Genomic DNA, 20,569 nt, shown 5'->3' on the forward strand with positions numbered 1-20,569 from the left:
GACTTTATATTTGGTTTTGATTTTAGTTTTCATGCCAGACATGATGTCTGGCAATGAATAGTCTTGCAAATCCAAACTACTATCGACAGAAAGCCTGGTCCATTTATTCTGGCCAGGAATCGCCCACTTAAGACAGGTTCACACTGTACAATTTTTGGCTGCAGATGATATTAACTAATATTTGTATATTACAAATTGCCAATATTTGATTGTTTAGTGTGACATATTTTTTGCCAGTTGATTAATTTCCCTTTATGATAAACCTTAGCTTCTGATGAAGTCACATTCATGCAGTGTGATTACTCCAACCAGCTATCAATAGGATGAGTGGGAGCAGTCTTTTCTACAATTGTGGACTCTTACATAAAAGACCATGGATGTTACAGTGTACCAAAACTTTTAACCGCGATCTCACTGCAGTCAGGAGGTAGACAACCCTGCTCATGGAGGGATTTCCTTTGAGTAGACTTCAGTTCCAATCCTGCTCCAACACACCTGGTATTATTTTCAAGTAAACATGAACACCTTAATTTCAGCTTATTACAGTTGGAGCTAAACTCTACAGTAGGGCTGGGTGATAAAATGATAACAATAATTATCGCGTTATAATTTTCTTCAATAAAATGATAAAAAAAAAGGTAAATAAGTGTTTGATATAATGTTTATGCACTATGCAAATAATGCTGCACATACGTGTTGCAGACCGTGGCACTTGTGGCAATAACTGATAAATGGCAAACATGCCAAAAGTGGAATTTTGAGGAAAATAAGTGAGTATTTTTTGTTATTAAGCTATCGCAGTTTGCATTTGTATTATACTAAATGTCTTTAGGCTACTGCTTTAGGCTACAAATACCATAGAAGCAATATAGTTACTTTTTACCATGGTAGTGAGATGCAGTGTGTGGTTTTACCTGTGGTTAACATGATCCAAATACAATTTTACCCTATAAAAATTACTGTTTTTGTTAATGAACATAAATTTACATCTGCCTCCCAACTCAAGCTACTGTCAAATGTGAATTTCAAAGAGACAAAACATAATCTTAAAAGATTAGTTCACTTCAGAATTGAAGTTTACTGATAAATTTACTCACCACCATGTCAGCCAAGATGTTTACTGTATGTCTTTCTTTCTTCAGTCGAAAAAAAAATTAAGGTTTTTGAGGACCTGTTGGACAGTTACCAATGGGTTGAAGGTCCAAATTTCAGTTTCAGTGCAGCTTCAAAGGGCTCTACATGATCTCAGATGAGGAATAAGGGTCTAATCTAGAGAAACGATCAATCATTTTCCCAAAAACAAATTAAAATTATATACTTTTTAACCACAAATGCTTGTCTTGTACCGCTCTGCGATGTGCCACGCATTACGTAATCATGTTGGAAAGGTTACGCATGATGTAGGCAGAAGTACTGCGGTATACTGTAAAAAATAACTGTAAAAAATCTAAACAAATTTACACAGTAAAATACCGTTTTCCATTGAAACAGTAATATATCGTAAAAACAATGCATTCTGGGTAATATTAGTCATAGTAATATTAGAAAAAGACAAATATTACCCAGAATACATTGTTTTTATGGTATATCACTGTTTCAATGGAAAACGGTATATTACTGTGTAAATTTGTTTAGTTTTTTTACAGTATACCGCAGTACTTCTGCCTACATCATTCGTAACCTTTCCAATGTGATTACGTAATACGTAATAAGTCTTTTTGACTGAAGAAAGAAAGACATAAACATCTGGGATGACATGGGGGTGAGTAAATTATCAGGAAATTCTAATTCTGAACTAATCCTTTAATTTGTGAAATGTTCACCTGTTTGAGGATGTTCTGAGGATTATACCACAATTAACGGTCTGGTTTCTACAATTTTCACTCAGGAGCAAAGATCTGCATTTAATCTTTAAAGAAATAAAGATTTTACATGTGTCATGCGTCAATTATCAATATCGACTGATAGGAAAAATTGTATTGTTTTTTTGACCATATCGCCCAGCCCTACTCTGCAGTATGGTAGCCCTTCAGGATCAAGGTAGGCTACCCCATCGTAGACTTTACCAATCAACAATAGTAAAGATCCATAAAAATTGCACAGCATGTCAAGCATTAGAAAGGAAACTTTTGGTCTAGTGACTTCTCTAAGTCTTTGTTTCCCAACAAACTGATTAAAAACCCCTGCAAAGGCCAGCTAGTCATCTCCAAGCTTCCGATTTTGAAATCCAAAATATTGACGTTTTTGTGTGCAGTATGCTCCAGACTGTGGGTACTTTGTTCTAATAGTCCTTAAGCTTCACTTCATCTTTTCACGAGGAGCACTTAACCATTGTAAAGTCCATTCATCTTTGTCAGGTGCACCTACGTATCCCTTTCAGCTCCACTCAGATTCCGCTTGAAAGGAGCTTGTGAACATGTGCCTTTGTTTTCCTTTCCACTGTGCACAGGTGTGTCGAGTGGCCTACGAGATCATGCAGACTCTCCACCCAGACGCTTCCTCTTTCTTCTACTCCCTCGATGACATCTACTACTTCGGCGGGCAGAACGCCCACAACCAGATCGCCATCTACCCGCACCAACCGCGCAACAGCGACGACATCCCACTAGAGCCTGGAGACGTGATCGGCGTCGCCGGCAATCATTGGGACGGATACTCCAAGGGAATCAACCGCAAAATGGGGCGTACCGGCCTCTACCCCTCCTATAAAGTCAAAGAGAAGATCGAGACAGTGAAGTATCCCACGTACCCAGAGGCGGACAAACTTCTCAAGAAGCCGTAGAGAAAGACAGTACAAATACTCTTGATTATGACATGAGGAAACCCTGGACCACCCAAATGGGAATGCACTTTGTGTGTGTGTGTGTGTGTGTGTGTGAGTGTGTATGAATGTGTTAGTGTACGTGTGTGTGTGTGTGTTGTCTAAGGGTTTTGGGACATCTTCCTAACTCTGGTGCTTGGACTTTTTCAGTCCCCCTGAAATGGCAATCAGGGTTGAGGAAGACAAAAAACAAAGAGCATGAACTCAAGACAACAGAAACGGAAGGCACTGTACTGTAGGTTCTTTCTAATTATTCTCCGGGTAATGAAGGGGACTAAATATGTTTATTTAAAAACACAACTGGAAGAAGAAACTTTGCGAAACTCTCCAAACCGATCTTGACAAAGGAACCATAAACCCGGGTTACTCTCGTCCTCCTATGCTCTTATACCTCCTTGTGCACAATGATGGCATCCTTTACTCTAGCCTCACTCAACTCGTTTCTCTCATGCCATCGCTATGCCAACTGACACTCCTCTTCACACCCATGAGCTATTAATTTCCACTGCCATACTGTGCTTTTAAATGTGACTTATGCTGTTTTTATTTTCACTGTAAGGTTTATCATGTGTTTGTGCGAGTGTGTGTGTGTGCGTTTGTGTGTGGATCGGAAAACGGTGCCTATGGGGGCGATTGACTTTTACGGAAAGAGTTTTGACTCCGGAGCCTTATGGACCAGCCTTCCCACGCAGAATTACACTCCTCTCCTTTCCATGTAGTGTCTTATCCACAGCTGTGTGTCCATCATGTTTTTTAAGAGATCATTTCATGTTATTACATTTTAAAATACAAAACGGATAGGAAAATGACACTTAATATGAAGATATTATAATGATACTAATATTATTAATGATTATGATAATGATGAGAAGAGCAAGAATAATTATGGAAACAATGACATTTGCTGTCATTGTAAATTTTAGTTAATCATGAAGGAATTGTTCATTGTTTTATGTTTGCGGGCATTGTCTCTTTGGTAAGCAGATCAAATAAATTGATCAGCCAAATTGGGTTCAAGTCTGTATTTTCATATCTATCTATCTATCTATCTATCTATCTATCTATCTATCTATCTATCTATCTATCTATCTATCTATCTATCTATCTATCTATCTATCTATCTATCTATCTATCTATCTGTCTGTCTGTCTGTCTGTCTGTCTGTCTGTCTGTCTGTCTGTCTGTCTGTCTGTCCATTTATTTTGGGGTGAAGTATCCCTTTAAGGTATATTAACACCACATAAATACAGTAAAAGTCTCAAATCAAACGTGTGCGAACGCGTACCACCTGCTTATGAAATTTTAGTACCATAGAGAGGTGAGATTTTCAGTCCTGTCAACAATTAATTACAAATCAGATGCATGCGTGTGAGTGTGTGCGTCATAGCCCAAATTACAGCTCTGAAACCAAGCGGTTCCCAGCGGTGGGCTGAACAGAATGAACATGAGGTGTTCCTGAACACACAGGTCACACGCGGCTCTCATTAATTAAACCACAGCGCACTCTGAGCAGGTATTTGAATGAAATTGCTATTTACAACTATTTATTAAACTGACCAATGAACACATACACTTGGGAAAATATAACAAATAGGAAAATAAGCTCTCTCTCTCTCTCCCAGCAGGATGTGATGTTGTTCTTGGAGGCTCTCAGGAGGAGACTGGATCTGTTGTCTGGTGCCTCTTGGGTTCCTCAGTGTTATGGCCTGATTCCAATTGTGCCTTGCTATAAACATGTCTTAAAGGTATAGTTTACCCAAAAACCAATTCTGTCAGTGTTTTCTTACCCTCATGTTAGTTCATACATGTATGGCTTTCCCTCTTCTGTGGAAGCCAAAAGATGTTTATCAGAATGTTTAAGCTGCTCTTTTTCATATAATGAAACCATATGTGCTGTCAGACTTCAACAGAGACAAAAAATCCTGAAAAGTATCATAGAAGTGGCCCATACTGCTACAGAAACCAACTTTGATTGAGGAACAGACAAAAAAAATCTTCCCTCATAACTCTCAAATGTCAGTTATGCTTTCGTAATTTCAAAACGCATCACAATCGGTTGTGGGACAAATAATGTTTGGTCAAACCTAGTACAAAGTTTGCACATGCAGTACAAATGATATTTAAAGTCACAATGTGACAGAAGTGGCGACAGATCTTTTTTCTGTATTGTAATGTAGATCCGAGTGAAACGGTTTATTGAAAAGGAAAAAAAATGTAGAGCGGGGATTGCTGAATGGAGGGATGCACATCTGAATGATTATAGTTGCAGACTCATTTTTTGGAAAAGTCAGGCAGACCTCACCAGAGAGGAGTCTGTTAGTTCAATGGAAGATCGAGATTTGGCTGAACATTTGACTAAAAATTTAAACATGCATGGATGAATTGTTCACAATAAGATTTATAGCATGCATTTAGAAAATAAATTAGACATTAAGAGATAAATTTATGCTATTAAACTCCCTTTTGTCTTAAGGCTGGGACACCAAGCCAACGGTCGAGCAATGTCAGGCCCATTTTTGAGCATCGGTTGGCTTAGTTTTTTCGATGTGTTCCGCACCGTTGGCTCTAGTCGGACACCGTCTGGGTTTTTTGGGCCGATTCAGCATGCTGAAACGGCGTCTGGCCATCGATGAAAGAGAGAACTGGCTGTTAGATTAGCGAACGAGTCAGTGAACAAGAATAAAACCGAGTGATGAAAGCGGCAATGAAGTCAAGACGGTACAGACAACATACAAAAGAAGGTTATAATTTTGTCATCTTGAGCATTCAAACGTACAGTATGAATATTTTCATAATAAAATGAGCCGACTGGAATGTGAAAGTGATCAGCGGGATTAATATTTAAAATGGTAAGCAAGCGCTGCTTTGTTTACTGTTTGTAAATCTGCTGTCCTAGTTTCGGTTTCCATTTTTGAATGACGAAAATAGACGATAGAGTTGTCAAAAGTACCGATTTCGGTACCAAGTCGGTGAGCGCCGTTGAGCGTATTCGTAAACACCTCTGATTGGCCATTGTGTTGACGCGCTCATTGGATATGTCTATGATTGGCTTCAATGATCAACACTTTAAAAACATTGTAAACAGTCATATATGTCATCTTCACCAAGCGCTTACACAGATACACATGGGAGCATTTGAAACCAGTCCGCTGATAGACGCCTGCTTTCAAACGCTCCCGTTCCCGCTTTCAAAATTCTTTCAAATACAAACACTTCCATGTGCTTTCAAATGCTCTCATGCATTGATCATTGTAGCCAATCACAGACACATCCGATGAGCGCGTCAACACAATGGTCAATCAGAGGTGTTTACGAATCCGTTCAACAGCACTCAAAGTGTCACATTTTTAAAATTTCCGTACCGATTGGTACCAAAGTTACCATGTTTGACAACTCTACGATAGAGTGATGAAGGTATGACGTCACTTTGGAGGCCAGCCGGCAGTTAGCATCGCACTGGTTATCTCAACAAAACCCCAATAGGATTTTTCCTTAGGCTTTTGGTAGGGGTGCTCGATTCCAGGTTTTTTGGAGTCGACTCCGACTCCGACTCCCACTGTAGGAGTCAATGGAATCGACTCCTCGACTCCATTTACTTTACATCAAAACGGGGACATAAATAAGGCAAGATGGCAGTCCTTACACACTTACTTGATTATTTTTCCTGACACGAAGCCTTAATATCCGCTCATTAAACAACACTCGTTTAGTGTGGCTGTCCAAATTAGTCCAATTTAGCGATGACTTGATGAGTAGGCCTATCAATGTTGCTACCTAGCCAATTGCTGATACCTAATTTTACAAAGAGAAAAGTCACGAAAAACATCTGTGGTTGAATATTTGGCAGAATTAAATGAACGAGAAAGAAGGGATTTTTAATGAATTCATCTCATCATAATGGTCGGGTGATGGGGCTAAACGCATGTGATCATTGTCTTAAATGTGCTTGGTCAGGAGAGTTAAAGCATACAAAAATGCATACAATATTGTACACGTATTAATGTGTTTATTGTTGATGTGAGTTTTTATTATTATTTATGGTTTATGGTTTAAAGGTGCCATCGAATTGAAAATTGAATTCACCTCGGCATAGTTGAATAACAAGAGTTCAGTACATGGAAATGACATACAGTGAGTCTCAAACTCCATTGTTTCCTCCTTCTTATATAAATCTCATTTGTTTAAAAGACCTCCAAAGAACAGGCGAATCTCAACATAACACCGACTGTTACGTAACAGTCGGGATCATTAATATGTACGCCCCCAATATTTGCATATGCCAGCTCATGTTCAAGGCATTACACAAGGGCAGCCAGTATTAACATCTGGATCTGTGCACAGCTGAATCATCAGACTAGGTAAGCAAGCAAGGACAACAGCAAAAAATGTCAGATGGAGTAATAATAACTGACATGATCCATGATTACATGATATTTTTAGTGATATTTGTAAATTGTCTTTCTAAATGTTTCGTTAGCATGTTGCTAATGTACTGTTAAATGTGGTTAAAGTTACCATCGTTTATTACTGTATTCACAGAGACAAGAGCCATCGCTATTTTCATTTTTAAACACTTGCAGTCTGTATAATTCATAAACACAACTTCCTTCTTTATAAATCTCTCCAACAGTGTAGCATTAGCCGTTAGCCATGGAGCACTATCAAACTCATTCAGAATCAAATGTAAACATCCAAATAAATACAATACTTACGCGATTAGACATGCTGCATGACAAACACTTTGTAAAGATCCATTTTGAGGGTTATATTAACTGTGTGAACTTTGTTTATGCAGTGATAGAGTCGAGAGCTCGGGAGGGGGCGGAGAGCGCGCGATTTAAAGGGGTCGCAGCATGAATCGGCGCATTTCTAATTATGCCTCAAAATAGGCAGTTTAAAAAATTCATTAAAAAAAATCTATGAGGTATTTTGAGCTGCAACTTCACAGACACATTCAGGGGACACCTTAGACTTATATTACATCTTGTAAAAAAAAAACGTTCGATGGCACCTTTAATGATTTTGAACACACGTTAATCATGCAAAGTCAAATCTATAAGCTATTTACTGCATTAATATAAGCTACCAATACTAAAGCTGGCACAGAGGTATGTATAATTACAAACTAAGTCACTATGACTGTTATCTATTTCTAAAGTAAGCTACACATAAATGTATGTGACAAAGTTTCTGCAACAGCTCTCTGACGCGATTCGTCAGTGTCTGAATTCCTCACATAATTTCGTTCACTCCTTGCTTCTAGTGCATTCAACTGCCATGCACTATAGGCTATGGATTCAAAAATCAGTAAACAAGTGAACAATTTCAGACACAGCAACAGAGTCGACACCGAGAGTCCATTCCTGTGCTGGAGTCGACCCCGTCTCTGGGGCTATTCAGAGTCGAGGACTCCCCATCACTAGCTTTTGGATTATCGCAGAAAACAAGTTTATGATACTTAAAACGTTTTGTCCATGAAGATAATTCTCACAGATGAATGCAACTTTTATGAATTTTGAAGCCTAATTGCAGCTGACAGAAGTAAAAAGCTACACCACAGTCCCACAACTTCAACTTCACCACCACTAAGCTCCTGACAGCTCTTTCAGTTTTTATCTAAATACATTTTCCCTGCAAGTTTGAGATAGAATAGTTTATAAGAGCACAATTATAAGCATAACAATGCTGTAAAAGCGGACTGTTCGCCGTGATGACGTTTAATGTTGCCAACAGCATCTGTAGTCCCATTTAGCCACTTTGTTAGCAACCGCTTTTTTCAAGACACGTAATGGGGTAATACTGATGTATTTTATGTTGTAGAGTAAAACATGAAAGTGTCTTGAGCTTGTGTTAACCACGGACCTTTTTTCAGCAATTTAACCAAAATCCCATTAAAAAAAAACCATTGACTTCAGGACAATTGAAACGGAAGTGCTAAAATGCTAACTCGTTTCTGCGTTTTGGCCTACAAAGTGATGTCATACTTGCACCACACTATTGATACCTGCTGATATAGACAGATATTTACTTACACGCAGGCGCAGAACGCGTGTGCTAATTGACAGTCGCCTTTAGTCCTTTTTGGTGTGTTCAAGCGCAGCTTTTTGGCGACGAGATGCGACAACACGATCAGCTTTCGTCGCTGCTAGTTCTTTGACATCGACGTGGTGTGTCACGGGCTTTAGAAAGAAGCAGGTTTGAATAAATGGCAGAACTTAACTTTTGTGTGAACTATCCCTTTAACTGAACAGGATATTTACAAAACAGCAGCTGTAATTCTTTAGGAGGCAGGAGATGAAGTGCTCCAATCAAGGGCAACAATTTGTAGAAGCAGGAATTGAATCATTGCCTCTAGAATAGGTTTTCTAGAATGATTAGCGTCCTGTCTGCCTGCAGCCTCAATTAACTACCAAAGACCCCCACATCACCCTCTATCTCTCTCTCGTTGGCATTAGTTTGCATGTTGGCTGCAACAGCGTGTTTCTGGTCCTCTAGCGTCTGGGCTTTTAGCGCTGTTAGCAGCTGGGCTGATCTGATAGCTTGGGTGATTAAGAGGTTGTGTCTCCGCCGCGACACGTCGAGAAATTGCAGCACGGCTCTTATCTCCTCACACGTTAAACGTCTTTACTTTTACAGCCGCTCCTCGCTTCTCCCTCTCCATCTGTCTTTTCTCACTCTAGATGCAGGACTATAGAATAGAGATTTGAAGGCACGAGGGTACAGTATAATTCCTTCCTAAATCAATCACAACTCTTTACTGAATGTCAATGTGTGCTTAAGGTAAGCCTTTCCAGGCCCGAAGGCTTAAGACTAAAAAGTGGGTTTGACTTATATCGTAGTAATTTGTCAGTTTAGTGATGTTCCTGTAGAAATTTCCTGTCGAGAACTTTAGCTTTCACTGTCAAACCGAGGCCGTTTACATTGTTTTTGTACCTCATAACAAATATCCTTTCAGCTCGTTTTGTGCGAAAATGATGACAAACCCTGTCTGTTGTTGACATGCGGTGTAGCTAAGTGTGTGAGTTTTTGTGAGAACTGCATTTTGGGATCATAACTAGTCAGGAAACAAGAAACTTTAAATTTGGAACATTTGTAGGACGATGACCTTCTGTCTTGTAGATCTAATCAGATTAAAGGAGTGTCCCGGGTTAAATACAAGGTAAGCTCTGTCATCTCATCTGAAACATGCTGTCAGTTACCGCAGAAATTAATTATTTATTTCATAACTATTTTACTTGTCTCTCTTCTTGCTAAACAAAATGCACTAACTAAAAACGGCTACCTTGGTTTGGTGGAAATATAGGCTACACAATTGTCAATGACAAATTAAAAAAGGTCATGATGGATGGATAGATGGATTTGCAGTACTATTTTATGGGCTTTTTTAAATAATAAAGATACATAACAATGTTAGTAGGGCTTCAATACCTTCCATAATTACCAGGATCTAAATGAAATTTAATTTAATCCCAAAAAAAAGAAAAAAAAAAAAAAGATGTTTTTTCTTCTCTTTTGGTTTGGCTGACAGGTACAACCAACCTTTTCAGAGTGCTTTTATATGTGTGTTACTGTGTAACCACTCTCTTAGACCTAAATCATACACTATGTAGGTGTCACTTTGTGAAATGAAATGCCAATATTTGCAAAATGGACACAATTGCTGTTGCCATAATAGTCTTCTTCTGTCAGTTTTCTCTTACTACTTGCAAAATCACATACTGTCAACGTACTACATTTGAAGAAGAACTTCACGACCAATAAAAAAAGTATATGTTCTAATCTAAATGAATGCAATCCCGACATGCTACGTCTGCCATTTTGGCATTGCAATATAAATTGTGTTGCCTCCATGCAATTTACAAATCCTCTCCCAAGGGATAGTAAAGTGTCCTTTGTACGTTTACTTCAAAATATTGCAGGTAGTAGTAGAACTTTGGCATATTTGGGCACGAAGACTTCCTGGCAGCATTCTGATATGTAACACTGGCTTTTCATTAACCAATCAGCCCCTTTCCACTACAATAAGCAAAATAAAATACTGCAGAAATTTATGTGTCAGTAACATTCAGGGCTTGACATTAACTTTTTGCTCAGCGGCCGCTGTGGCTAGGGATTTTCCAAAGTTACTAGCCACTCAGCATTTTCACTGACCACAATTTTGACATTGATACCATGAGGAAAAACTGACATATAGATATTTTTAATATTATCTCATAATTTGTCAGCAGGTATATTAGGCTGCTGTCACTTTAAGACCTGATGCACAGATCCATTATACTGTTACACATGCATTTTCTTTCTCAACTGTTTCCGTTCACTTAAAAATAACTGACTGTGTTTACATGAATACTCAAGACCGGCATTTTGACTTTATTTTGTGTGCATTTGACTGTTTAAACACAATAAACAGCGAAAAAGAACTCAATTTAGTACTGAGAGGCTTTGGGTGCGAGTACAAAATCTGCAGGAATGAGTAAAATTATGCACAGTTCGTGCAATTATGCCAAAATTCAAGCCCTGTAACACTAACAATATTCATCTGGAGCAAATGAAGCAAGTGAGTGAGGGGAGGCGGGTTTGTGTGTCAACTCACTGTTGGAGAGATGAGAGAGAGAGAAAGCGCAGCTGGTATCATGTATCTATTCTGCAGAAAATGAGTATTGGAAGCATTTCAATTATTTCAGTATCAATATATATCGAAATTTTTGACAACACTACATTGCACTTAGTTTACTATTTCAGATGGCTTTTTAAAAACTACACTTGAAAAATGTATATAATATATATAAAATTCAACCCGACAAAGTGGCTAGTAGGAGTGACTATGTTACACACCACTGCTGACATCCACCCACATTTGGAGGGTGTTAATGTCAAGCTCTGGTAACGTTTGTGAAATTGTATTTTAAATTCCATTAATTTTTTTTACTATGTCTGCTTGAGGAAATCAATAAAATATCCCCATGGACATCCTCATAATCCACTCTCAGATCCCCCTATTGTCACTCTTCAGTCTGTCCTACCATCTGGCTATTTTCACCCTTTTATCAGCCGTATGGTCACACATACTTTTGGAAAATTATAGGCGTTTCTGTATTTCTCCTATATTTTGCCATATTTCTATTGTTTAGACTCCACTCTACTAAATACAACATTATGGTTTGATTCCCTACTTAACTCATTTCTTGTTTGACCCTATTATTTGATGACCTGTCAGCAACTTCATTCATTTGTGTGACCGACTGAAGTGTGCAAACTCATGCTGTCACCTGAAAACTGATGTCAGCAACCAAACAGATCTTGCCCCCCATTGACTACCATAGTAGGGAAAATAAATACTCGGGTAGTCAATGGGGGGTGAGATCTGCTTGGTTACAAACATTCTTCCAAATATCTTGCTTTGTGTTCAGCAGAACAAAGAAATTCATACAGGTTTGAAACTAATTGAGGGTGAGTGAATGATGACAGAATTTTCATTTTTCGGCGAAGTATACCTTTAAAGGTGCCCTAGAATCAAAAATTGAATTTACCTTGGCATAGTTGAATAACAAGAGTTCAGTACATGGAAAAGACATACAGTTTCAAACTCCATTGCTTCCTCCTTCTTATGTAAATCTCATTTGTTTAAAAGACCTCCGAAGAACAGGCGAATCTCAACATAACACCGTCTTTTACGTTTAAATCGCGCGCAGGGAGCGCGTGATTTAAAGGGGCCGCAGCCTGAATCGGTGCATAGTTAATGATGCCCCAAAATAGGCAGTTAAAACAATTAATTTAAAAAAATCGCAGGGAGCGTGCGATTTAAAGGGCCCGCAGCCTGAATCGGTGCACAGTTAATGATGCCCCAAAATAGGCAGTTAAAACAATTAATTTAAAAAAATCGCAGGGAGCGCTCGATTTAAAGGGGCCGCAGCCTGAATCGGTGCATCGTTAATGATGCCCAAAAATAGGCAGTTAAAACAATTAATTTAAAAAAATCGCAGGGAGCGCGCGATTTAAAGGGGCCGCAGCCTGAATCGGTGCATAGTTAATGATGCCCAAAAATAGGCAGTTAAAACAATTAATTTTAAAAAAATCGCAGGGAGCGCGCGATTTAAAGGGGCCGCAGCCTGAATCGGTGCATCGTTAATGATGCCCCAAAATAGGCAGTTAAAACAATTAATTTAAAAAAATCGCAGGGAGCGCGCGATTTAAAGGGGCCGCAGCCTGAATCGGTGCATCGTTAATGATGCCCCAAAATAGGCAGTTAAAACAATTAATTTAAAAAAATCGCAGGGAGCGCGCGATTTAAAGGGGCCGCAGCCTGAATCGGTGCACAGTTAATGATGCCCCAAAATAGGCAGTTAAAACAATTAATTTAAAAAAATCGCAGGGAGCGCTCGATTTAAAGGGGCCGCAGCCTGAATCGGTGCATCGTTAATGATGCCCAAAAATAGGCAGTTAAAACAATTCATTTAAAAAAATCGCAGGGAGCGCGCGATTTAAAGGGGCCGCAGCCTGAATCGGTGCATAGTTAATGATGCCCAAAAATAGGCAGTTAAAACAATTAATTTAAAAAAAATCGCAGGGAGCGCGCGATTTAAAGGGGCCGCAGCCTGAATCGGTGCATCGTTAATGATGCCCCAAAATAGGCAGTTAAAACAATTAATTTAAAAAAATCGCAGGGAGCGCGCGATTTAAAGGGGCCGCAGCCTGAATCGGTGCACAGTTAATGATGCCCCAAAATAGGCAGTTAAAACAATTAATTTAAAAAAATCGCAGGGAGCGCTCGATTTAAAGGGGCCGCAGCCTGAATCGGTGCATCGTTAATGATGCCCAAAAATAGGCAGTTAAAACAATTCATTTAAAAAAATCGCAGGGAGCGCGCGATTTAAAGGGGCCGCAGCCTGAATCGGTGCATAGTTAATGATGCCCAAAAATAGGCAGTTAAAACAATTAATTTAAAAAAAATCGCAGGGAGCGCGCGATTTAAAGGGGCCGCAGCCTGAATCGGTGCATCGTTAATGATGCCCCAAAATAGGCAGTTAAAACAATTAATTTAAAAAAATCGCAGGGAGCGCGCGATTTAAAGGGGCCGCAGCCTGAATCGGTGCATCGTTAATGATGCCCCAAAATAGGCAGTTAAAACAATTAATTTAAAAAAATCGCAGGGAGCGCGCGATTTAAAGGGGCCGCAGCCTGAATCGGTGCATCGTTAATGATGCCCTAAAATAGGCAGTTAAAACAATTAATTTAAAAAAAATCGCAGGGAGCGCGCGATTTAAAGGGGCCGCAGCCTGAATCGGTGCATCGTTAATGATGCCCCAAAATAGGCAGTTAAAACAATTAATTTAAAAAAATCGCAGGGAGCGCGCGATTTAAAGGGGCCGCAGCCTGAATCGGTGCACAGTTAATGATGCCCCAAAATAGGCAGTTAAAACAATTAATTTAAAAAAATCGCAGGGAGCGCTCGATTTAAAGGGGCCGCAGCCTGAATCGGTGCATCGTTAATGATGCCCAAAAATAGGCAGTTAAAACAATTCATTTAAAAAAATCGCAGGGAGCGCTCGATTTAAAGGGGCCGCAGCCTGAATCGGTGCATCGTTAATGATGCCCAAAAATAGGCAGTTAAAACAATTCATTTAAAAAAATCGCAGGGAGCGCGCGATTTAAAGGGGCCGCAGCCTGAATCGGTGCATAGTTAATGATGCCCAAAAATAGGCAGTTAAAACAATTAATTTAAAAAAAATCGCAGGGAGCGCGCGATTTAAAGGGGCCGCAGCCTGAATCGGTGCATCGTTAATGATGCCCCAAAATAGGCAGATAAAAAAATTAATTTAAAAAAATCTATTGGGTATTTTAAGCTGAAACTTCACAGACACATTCAGGGGACACCTTAGACTTATATTACATCTTGTAAAAACTGGTTCTAGGGCACCTTTAAGATAGTTTGACACAGTGTGTAATGTTATCTTCATACAAGTCTGTTAGTTTTAATAAAAATCAAGCACTGGAACAAAAAAAAATGTCTTCAATTGCAAAAAACAACCCCACTGTATTTACTTGCCATGCATTTCTAATTCATTATAATTCAGTCAATCTTCAGAACAATCCAGCAATGGCTTCTTATTTCATATGCCCACAGGTTTTCAAGCATTTTTTTGACGCAAACCCAGTCCTAAACTGACCTTCATTACAGATATAAAGCAATTTAGAGATTCTCTGACGTTTCTCAAAATGATGTCAGTGACCCCAGCAGCTTTTAAACGGTGAAACTTCCCCTTACGCTTTCTTTCAGTCAACTGCCGGCGAGTCGTATGGATGCTTTGAAATGACAAATGACTTCGTCAGCTTCGTAAATGAGAAATCACTGAACCACATCAGACAGCAGATGGAATCCCTTACTTTAAAAGCTTTTTGCAGGATTCTGCATTGAAAAGAAGTAATTGTCTGTCATTTGTGCTGTCATTAAATGGACTGCGTATGCGAAACAACACGAGTGGAGACATAGATCTATGTTGTTGGGGTTTTTTTTCATTCATTCAAGTGTTCAACAATATTCATATCTTCATAAGGTCTTTTACCATCATAGCAAAGCAGCTTTATGCATGAGACACATTCATTCAGGAGTTTTCAAATGGGGAAAAAATGCATAGATAAACAAGGACAAAAAAGTTAACATTTATTTTACATTATTACTGTTTCAGTTTGCTTTATGTCTCCTCTTCTTCATTGCAATTTCAAAGAATAGTTTTATCCTTGTTTGTCTCTTTTCAGTGTTTTCTTTATCTTTCTCACTCAAAGTTTTAAGGTGTTATTATCTGTAAAACTGCTGAAATTAGTTCCAAAATGCTTGATTGTTTTATTTCGACTGAAGATTAAGCAATTAAATCAGCATGTTTAACGATAGATGATATGTCAAAGATATTTTTTTCAGCTTTAGGCTGAACGTAAAAATCAACCCTATAAAATGCTGAGCGCTGGCCATAACCTTGTCCAGCAGTTGGTGAGCGAGAGGAGAGGAGAGTGTGAAAGAGTCACTGCTCTCTCTGGGACTGCAGGTCATCCGCTGTAATTAAGGTGTCACTCTCTGACACATGAATAAATATGTGGTGAAAGCAAAGGAAGAAAAAGTGTATGGAAGAACTGTTGCTTTTGACAGCAGAGAAAGAATGTGTTTGATAAAGACGTAAACAAAGCTGAAAAGGATGATGGGTGAAAGAAAAGACCTCTGTAGACTGTAGGTGATGTAAGACGTTTTTTATTGGATCCTGAGGGGATTTATTTATTGGAACAGGCATTCTGCTGGTTTATTTTTTTGTCAGTAATCGTCCGGCTTTACTAGTTCAAGTGAATTTGTTCTGGTGAGCCCATATGACGTCAACTCGTTTAGCACAGCAGAAACCCAAAGGCTGATTTGACTGGTTGTGTGTTGTAGTGGGTAATGATCTGGGCTGGTAATTGAAAAGGTGTAGGTTAAATCCATGCGAGGCTTTATCTCTGAGCTTTTACCCTTGTGCCCTGAGCAAATTACTTATCCTCAGGTTACACCACTAGACCTGTCCCAGTAATACATCTGTTAGTCGCTGTGGACAAAAGTGTCTGTTACATTAATACTTACGCCCATACTTTGGTGTCCCTGACACTTTTTTTTTAAAGCATTTGAAGCACAAAAGTTTTTTGCCATTAACCTACTATTATCTAGCAAAAAGACGAAACAAAACAAAACAACATGATTTTATTTATTTATTTTTTTGTCTGTCCAACTTTAGAGGTCTTGACCTTCTTGCCCTGCATTTGTCACACTGTTATCAGAGTTCAATAATAAAACATAATAAAAAATCCAGTAGAAAAGATAGAAATATGTGTTGTATACTTTTCTCACTCGCTACTGTCAAGGACTGCATTTCCCATCATCCTCTCTGGCACCTAATCATGCACACCTGGAACTCATCTATCCCTCATCACCAGCATGATTAGAGCATGCACACTTCTCAGTCATCAAATGCTGCCTTCTAAGGACACGTTTCAAGGTAGGAAGGCATCAAGGCACGTCAGAATCCAATATTAGCGTCACTTCCTGTTTCCTCAGATTCCTTCATCTGATTGATTTTTGAAGGCAGTATAGATGTATCCCACAATCCTGTGCTTTCCATTCAGTGACAGCTGAGCTAGAAAAATAAAGATGGCATCTGAAAGTTGCGGTTTTCTCAAGTTTGTGTGTAAAAGTATGTTTTTGACCGTCTTCCACTTCTGATGTCATTTCTAGCTAGAAATTACTACTGTAGTACACTGTAAAAAAAAATCCCGGTAAAATTTACGGTAAAAAAACGGCAGCTGTGGTTGCCAGAACTTTACCGTAAAAAATTCAGTAGCAACGTAAAAAAAAAATCTGTTAAATTTACGGTAAAATAACGTATTTCATTAACTGATATAATGTTAATTTACCGACCTAATGAAGTACTAATATCTGTTTTGTACCTTTATAATACACTGACAATCACCAAACACAGTGGTGATAAGAGTCACATGATTAATCAAAGTTCATCACAAGCAGCTTTTCCACAAGCTAAGGAGGACAATACTAATATATAGAAGGAGCACACAGTGTCATTCACACACACACTAAACACCATCATGGTAACATGCATGAAATTTTAAAAATGCAATAAACATTAATTTAACAACATTAGATGTAACATAAAACCCTAATGTACATAACTGATTAGAAAAAAATGAGAAAAACTAAGAAGAAACAGAGTTATTTCAAGGAAAATATATCAAATGTGAAGTGTCACGCAGGGAATTGTGGGAATGTCAATTTACGGTTTTTCACTGTAAATTTTACAATGAATTGTTATTTTTCACTTCCAAAAACTGTGAATTTAACGGTATTTTACCGTAAAATTACATTAAATGTACCGTTAGATCTATTACAGTTATTCACCGTATATAGTACGGAAACTTTCTGTAAACCAATTGACAGTTTTTCACCGCAGCATTTTTACAGTCTTTTACTGTTAAAATCACGGTCATTTTTTACAGTGTAATTAAATTAAATATTTGTTTAGTTCTCACCAAAGCTCGCTCTATTTTGCTGTAGATCATTAAATTGTGTATTAGTGAGTCATTGAATCATTTATTCAAAACCATTTTTTGTTTAAATCATAAAAATTAATTCAAATTCAAATTTGAATTTTGTTCAAATTTCAAATTCAAAAACATTTTTAAATAGACTGCAACAATTTATATTTTATCAGAACCTCTAGTACATGTTATTTTGTTTAGTTGTCTGTTCAGAATCGTAAGAGAATCGTGATTTCCATTTTAAACCAAAAATTGTGATTCTCATTTTATCCACAATCATGCAGCTCTACGTGATATAAACTCGCAATTGTACAGAGCCCCTAAAGGGTCATGATGGTGGGGGAAAAAAAAAAGAGAGAGATGGGAAGAAAAATAATAAGTCAATGCTTTTGTGTTCTCTCGCAAACATGTTGCATTCCCCCAAGAAACTTTGTGTTCCCTCGCAAAACCTTGGGAGCAAACGCAAACTTTTTTGGGAGCACAAAGTTTCGTACAATTGCGTGTTATAAAGATATAAACTCGCAATTCTGACAATTCTGAAGTTATATATCACACAATTCTGAGGGGGAAAAAAAAGTCAGAATTGCGAGATAATTGTGAGATAAAAAGTCGCAATTATCTTTTAAATTGTTTTATTCCGTGGTGGAAACAAGCTTCTGTACGTTTTACCTCTCCCTATTTTATATTAACTTTGAACCATTATCTGCCGCATCTTAAGTCATGCACACCTATGTGTGTGTGTGTGTGTGCGCCGTAATAAGCGCCTGAGACCTGCGAGAACGCATTGTCTTTGGATGAAAAGTGAGAATGAGTTGTATGTGACAGAGAGTGATGGAGCAGTGGAGAGGGAATAGTCCCCTGAAAGCTTGATTTCCCAGGGTCCTCTCTGGTTCAGCTGCTGCAACTGCCGCCTGGTTAGAGCTGAATAATGAGTCTGTTAAAACGAGAGATCCTGTGTGATGGTGTGTGAATGGCTCGGCGGGCAGCTGGGTGTTAGGTGCGCTAAACGAGAGGCTTTTATTATCATTCTATTTCCCATCTCTTTTTGAAGAATCCTTTCGCAGCGTATAACCCGTTTTTACTCTCCTCCCCTGCGAGAACTTCCCATTCCTCTTTTTATATCCTCTTCTGAAAATAAAAGAAAATAATGGAGGAGAAATATACTGCATTCCAATTGTTTTTGCATCCTTAATTAAATATTGATCCAAGAGTCACAATACAGTCAATCTAAATCAGTGAGGGATATTATGGCCATAAATATAGTATAATATAGTGGCTTCTTGAACAGGTGTATGATGCTATTGGGACGTGTGGTAGTAGTTTTGGAGAGTAGGCTGTTCTGTGCGCTGTGACTTTAAGAGCCATTCAACAGAGTACTACTATTGAACTCAGTCACTGGTGATATCTCAGGGCACCATGGGATCCCGATGAAGATTTGTATGTTTTTGAACTGTAAATATAGTGTTTTTCTCTGTTTTTTTGGTTGATAAGCATATTCTGTCTTCTCTGTGTGTGCATGTTTTTGCAGGTCTAGGTTTGCGAGGTTAATGAATAAATCAGTAAACATGTGTGGTAGATTTTTCCCTACGCACCTGACTTAATTTAAACTGGGTGTCCCAGACACCTACTAAGCGTACTTCAATACCTGTTCCCAAGTGCACTATCACTTGGGAATAAGATCTTTAGTGCTCCACTAAACACTATCACTTGAGTATGGAATAAGATCTCGAGTGCCTATAGTCTACTGCGCAGCCTAAAAACCAAACAGACTCCAGACTATGCCTTAGAATATGCTTTAATCACAGCCGGAGGACCTCGTATCGATCACAGAGAATCCCATACAACCGTTTATATAGGATGGGAGCATGGCAAAGCATCCTACAATATGATTGGTTCTTCATATGTCAAACCCTCCTGTAAATAGGTAAAGCAATATCTGCCCAAATCATGTGTTTATTAGTTCGTTGGTTACTCAATATCATGGGGGTATCATATTTAGATGGTTGTCAAGCTGTCCGTAAGTTTCATTTCCACTTCTCTTATTTTTGGACATGATTCAGACACGCACTGACTTAGGCCCAAAGTTTGAGGACATTTACGTTTCAAAAGCATATAAATGTTATTCCTGCAAGGAAAAAGAAATGTTAGTTATGATTAATTAAAAAAATCCATTACACATGACATAGGAAAGAAAATGCAATTTCTTTAATATCTCATTGGTTTCTCCTAGATAGCAATGAGATAATATGGAGAGCAAATGGAGAATCTTTGGGAATATAATAATATATTTATTTTTAATCTGCATTAAAGGTCAAAAGTTTGGGATAGGAATTTTTTTTTGTCTTTTCTTTTTGGCTGAATTTATTTGATCAAAATACACTAAAACTATTATTATTACTAAATATTATTACAATTTAAAATAACTGTTGTCATATATTTTAAATATATTCCAGTCTTCAGTGTCACATGACCCTTCCGAAATCAGTCTAAAAAGTTTTGATGCTCAAGAAACATTTATTTTTAATTATAATTGTTGTGTGTGTGTGTGTGTGTGTGTGTGTGTGTGTGTGTGTGTGTGTGTGTGTGTGTGTGTGTATATATATATATATATATATATATATATATACAGTACAGTCCAAAAGTTTGGAACCACTAAGATTTTTAATGTTTTTAAAAGAAGTT

The 20,569-nt window shown here is 38.2% G+C and overlaps 1 protein-coding gene across 3 annotated transcripts in view; it reads left to right on the forward strand.

Annotated features, from left to right (window-relative positions):
* fut8a (fucosyltransferase 8a (alpha (1,6) fucosyltransferase)) overlaps window positions 1–3,828 on the forward strand; it is a 107,008-nt gene extending 103,180 nt beyond the window's left edge. For all 3 annotated transcript variants that reach the window (XM_048191855.1, XM_048191854.1, XM_048191856.1), the window contains one exon: window positions 2,450–3,828. In XM_048191855.1, the coding sequence (XP_048047812.1) occupies window positions 2,450–2,782 (333 nt within the window). In that variant the 3' untranslated portion in view covers window positions 2,783–3,828. The remainder of the gene's footprint in view (window positions 1–2,449) is intronic.
* The last annotated feature ends 16,741 nt before the right edge of the window (window positions 3,829–20,569 follow it).

Source organism: Megalobrama amblycephala, linkage group LG5 (assembly GCF_018812025.1).
Source record: "Megalobrama amblycephala isolate DHTTF-2021 linkage group LG5, ASM1881202v1, whole genome shotgun sequence".
In the NCBI taxonomy this organism is placed as follows: domain Eukaryota; kingdom Metazoa; phylum Chordata; class Actinopteri; order Cypriniformes; family Xenocyprididae; genus Megalobrama; species Megalobrama amblycephala.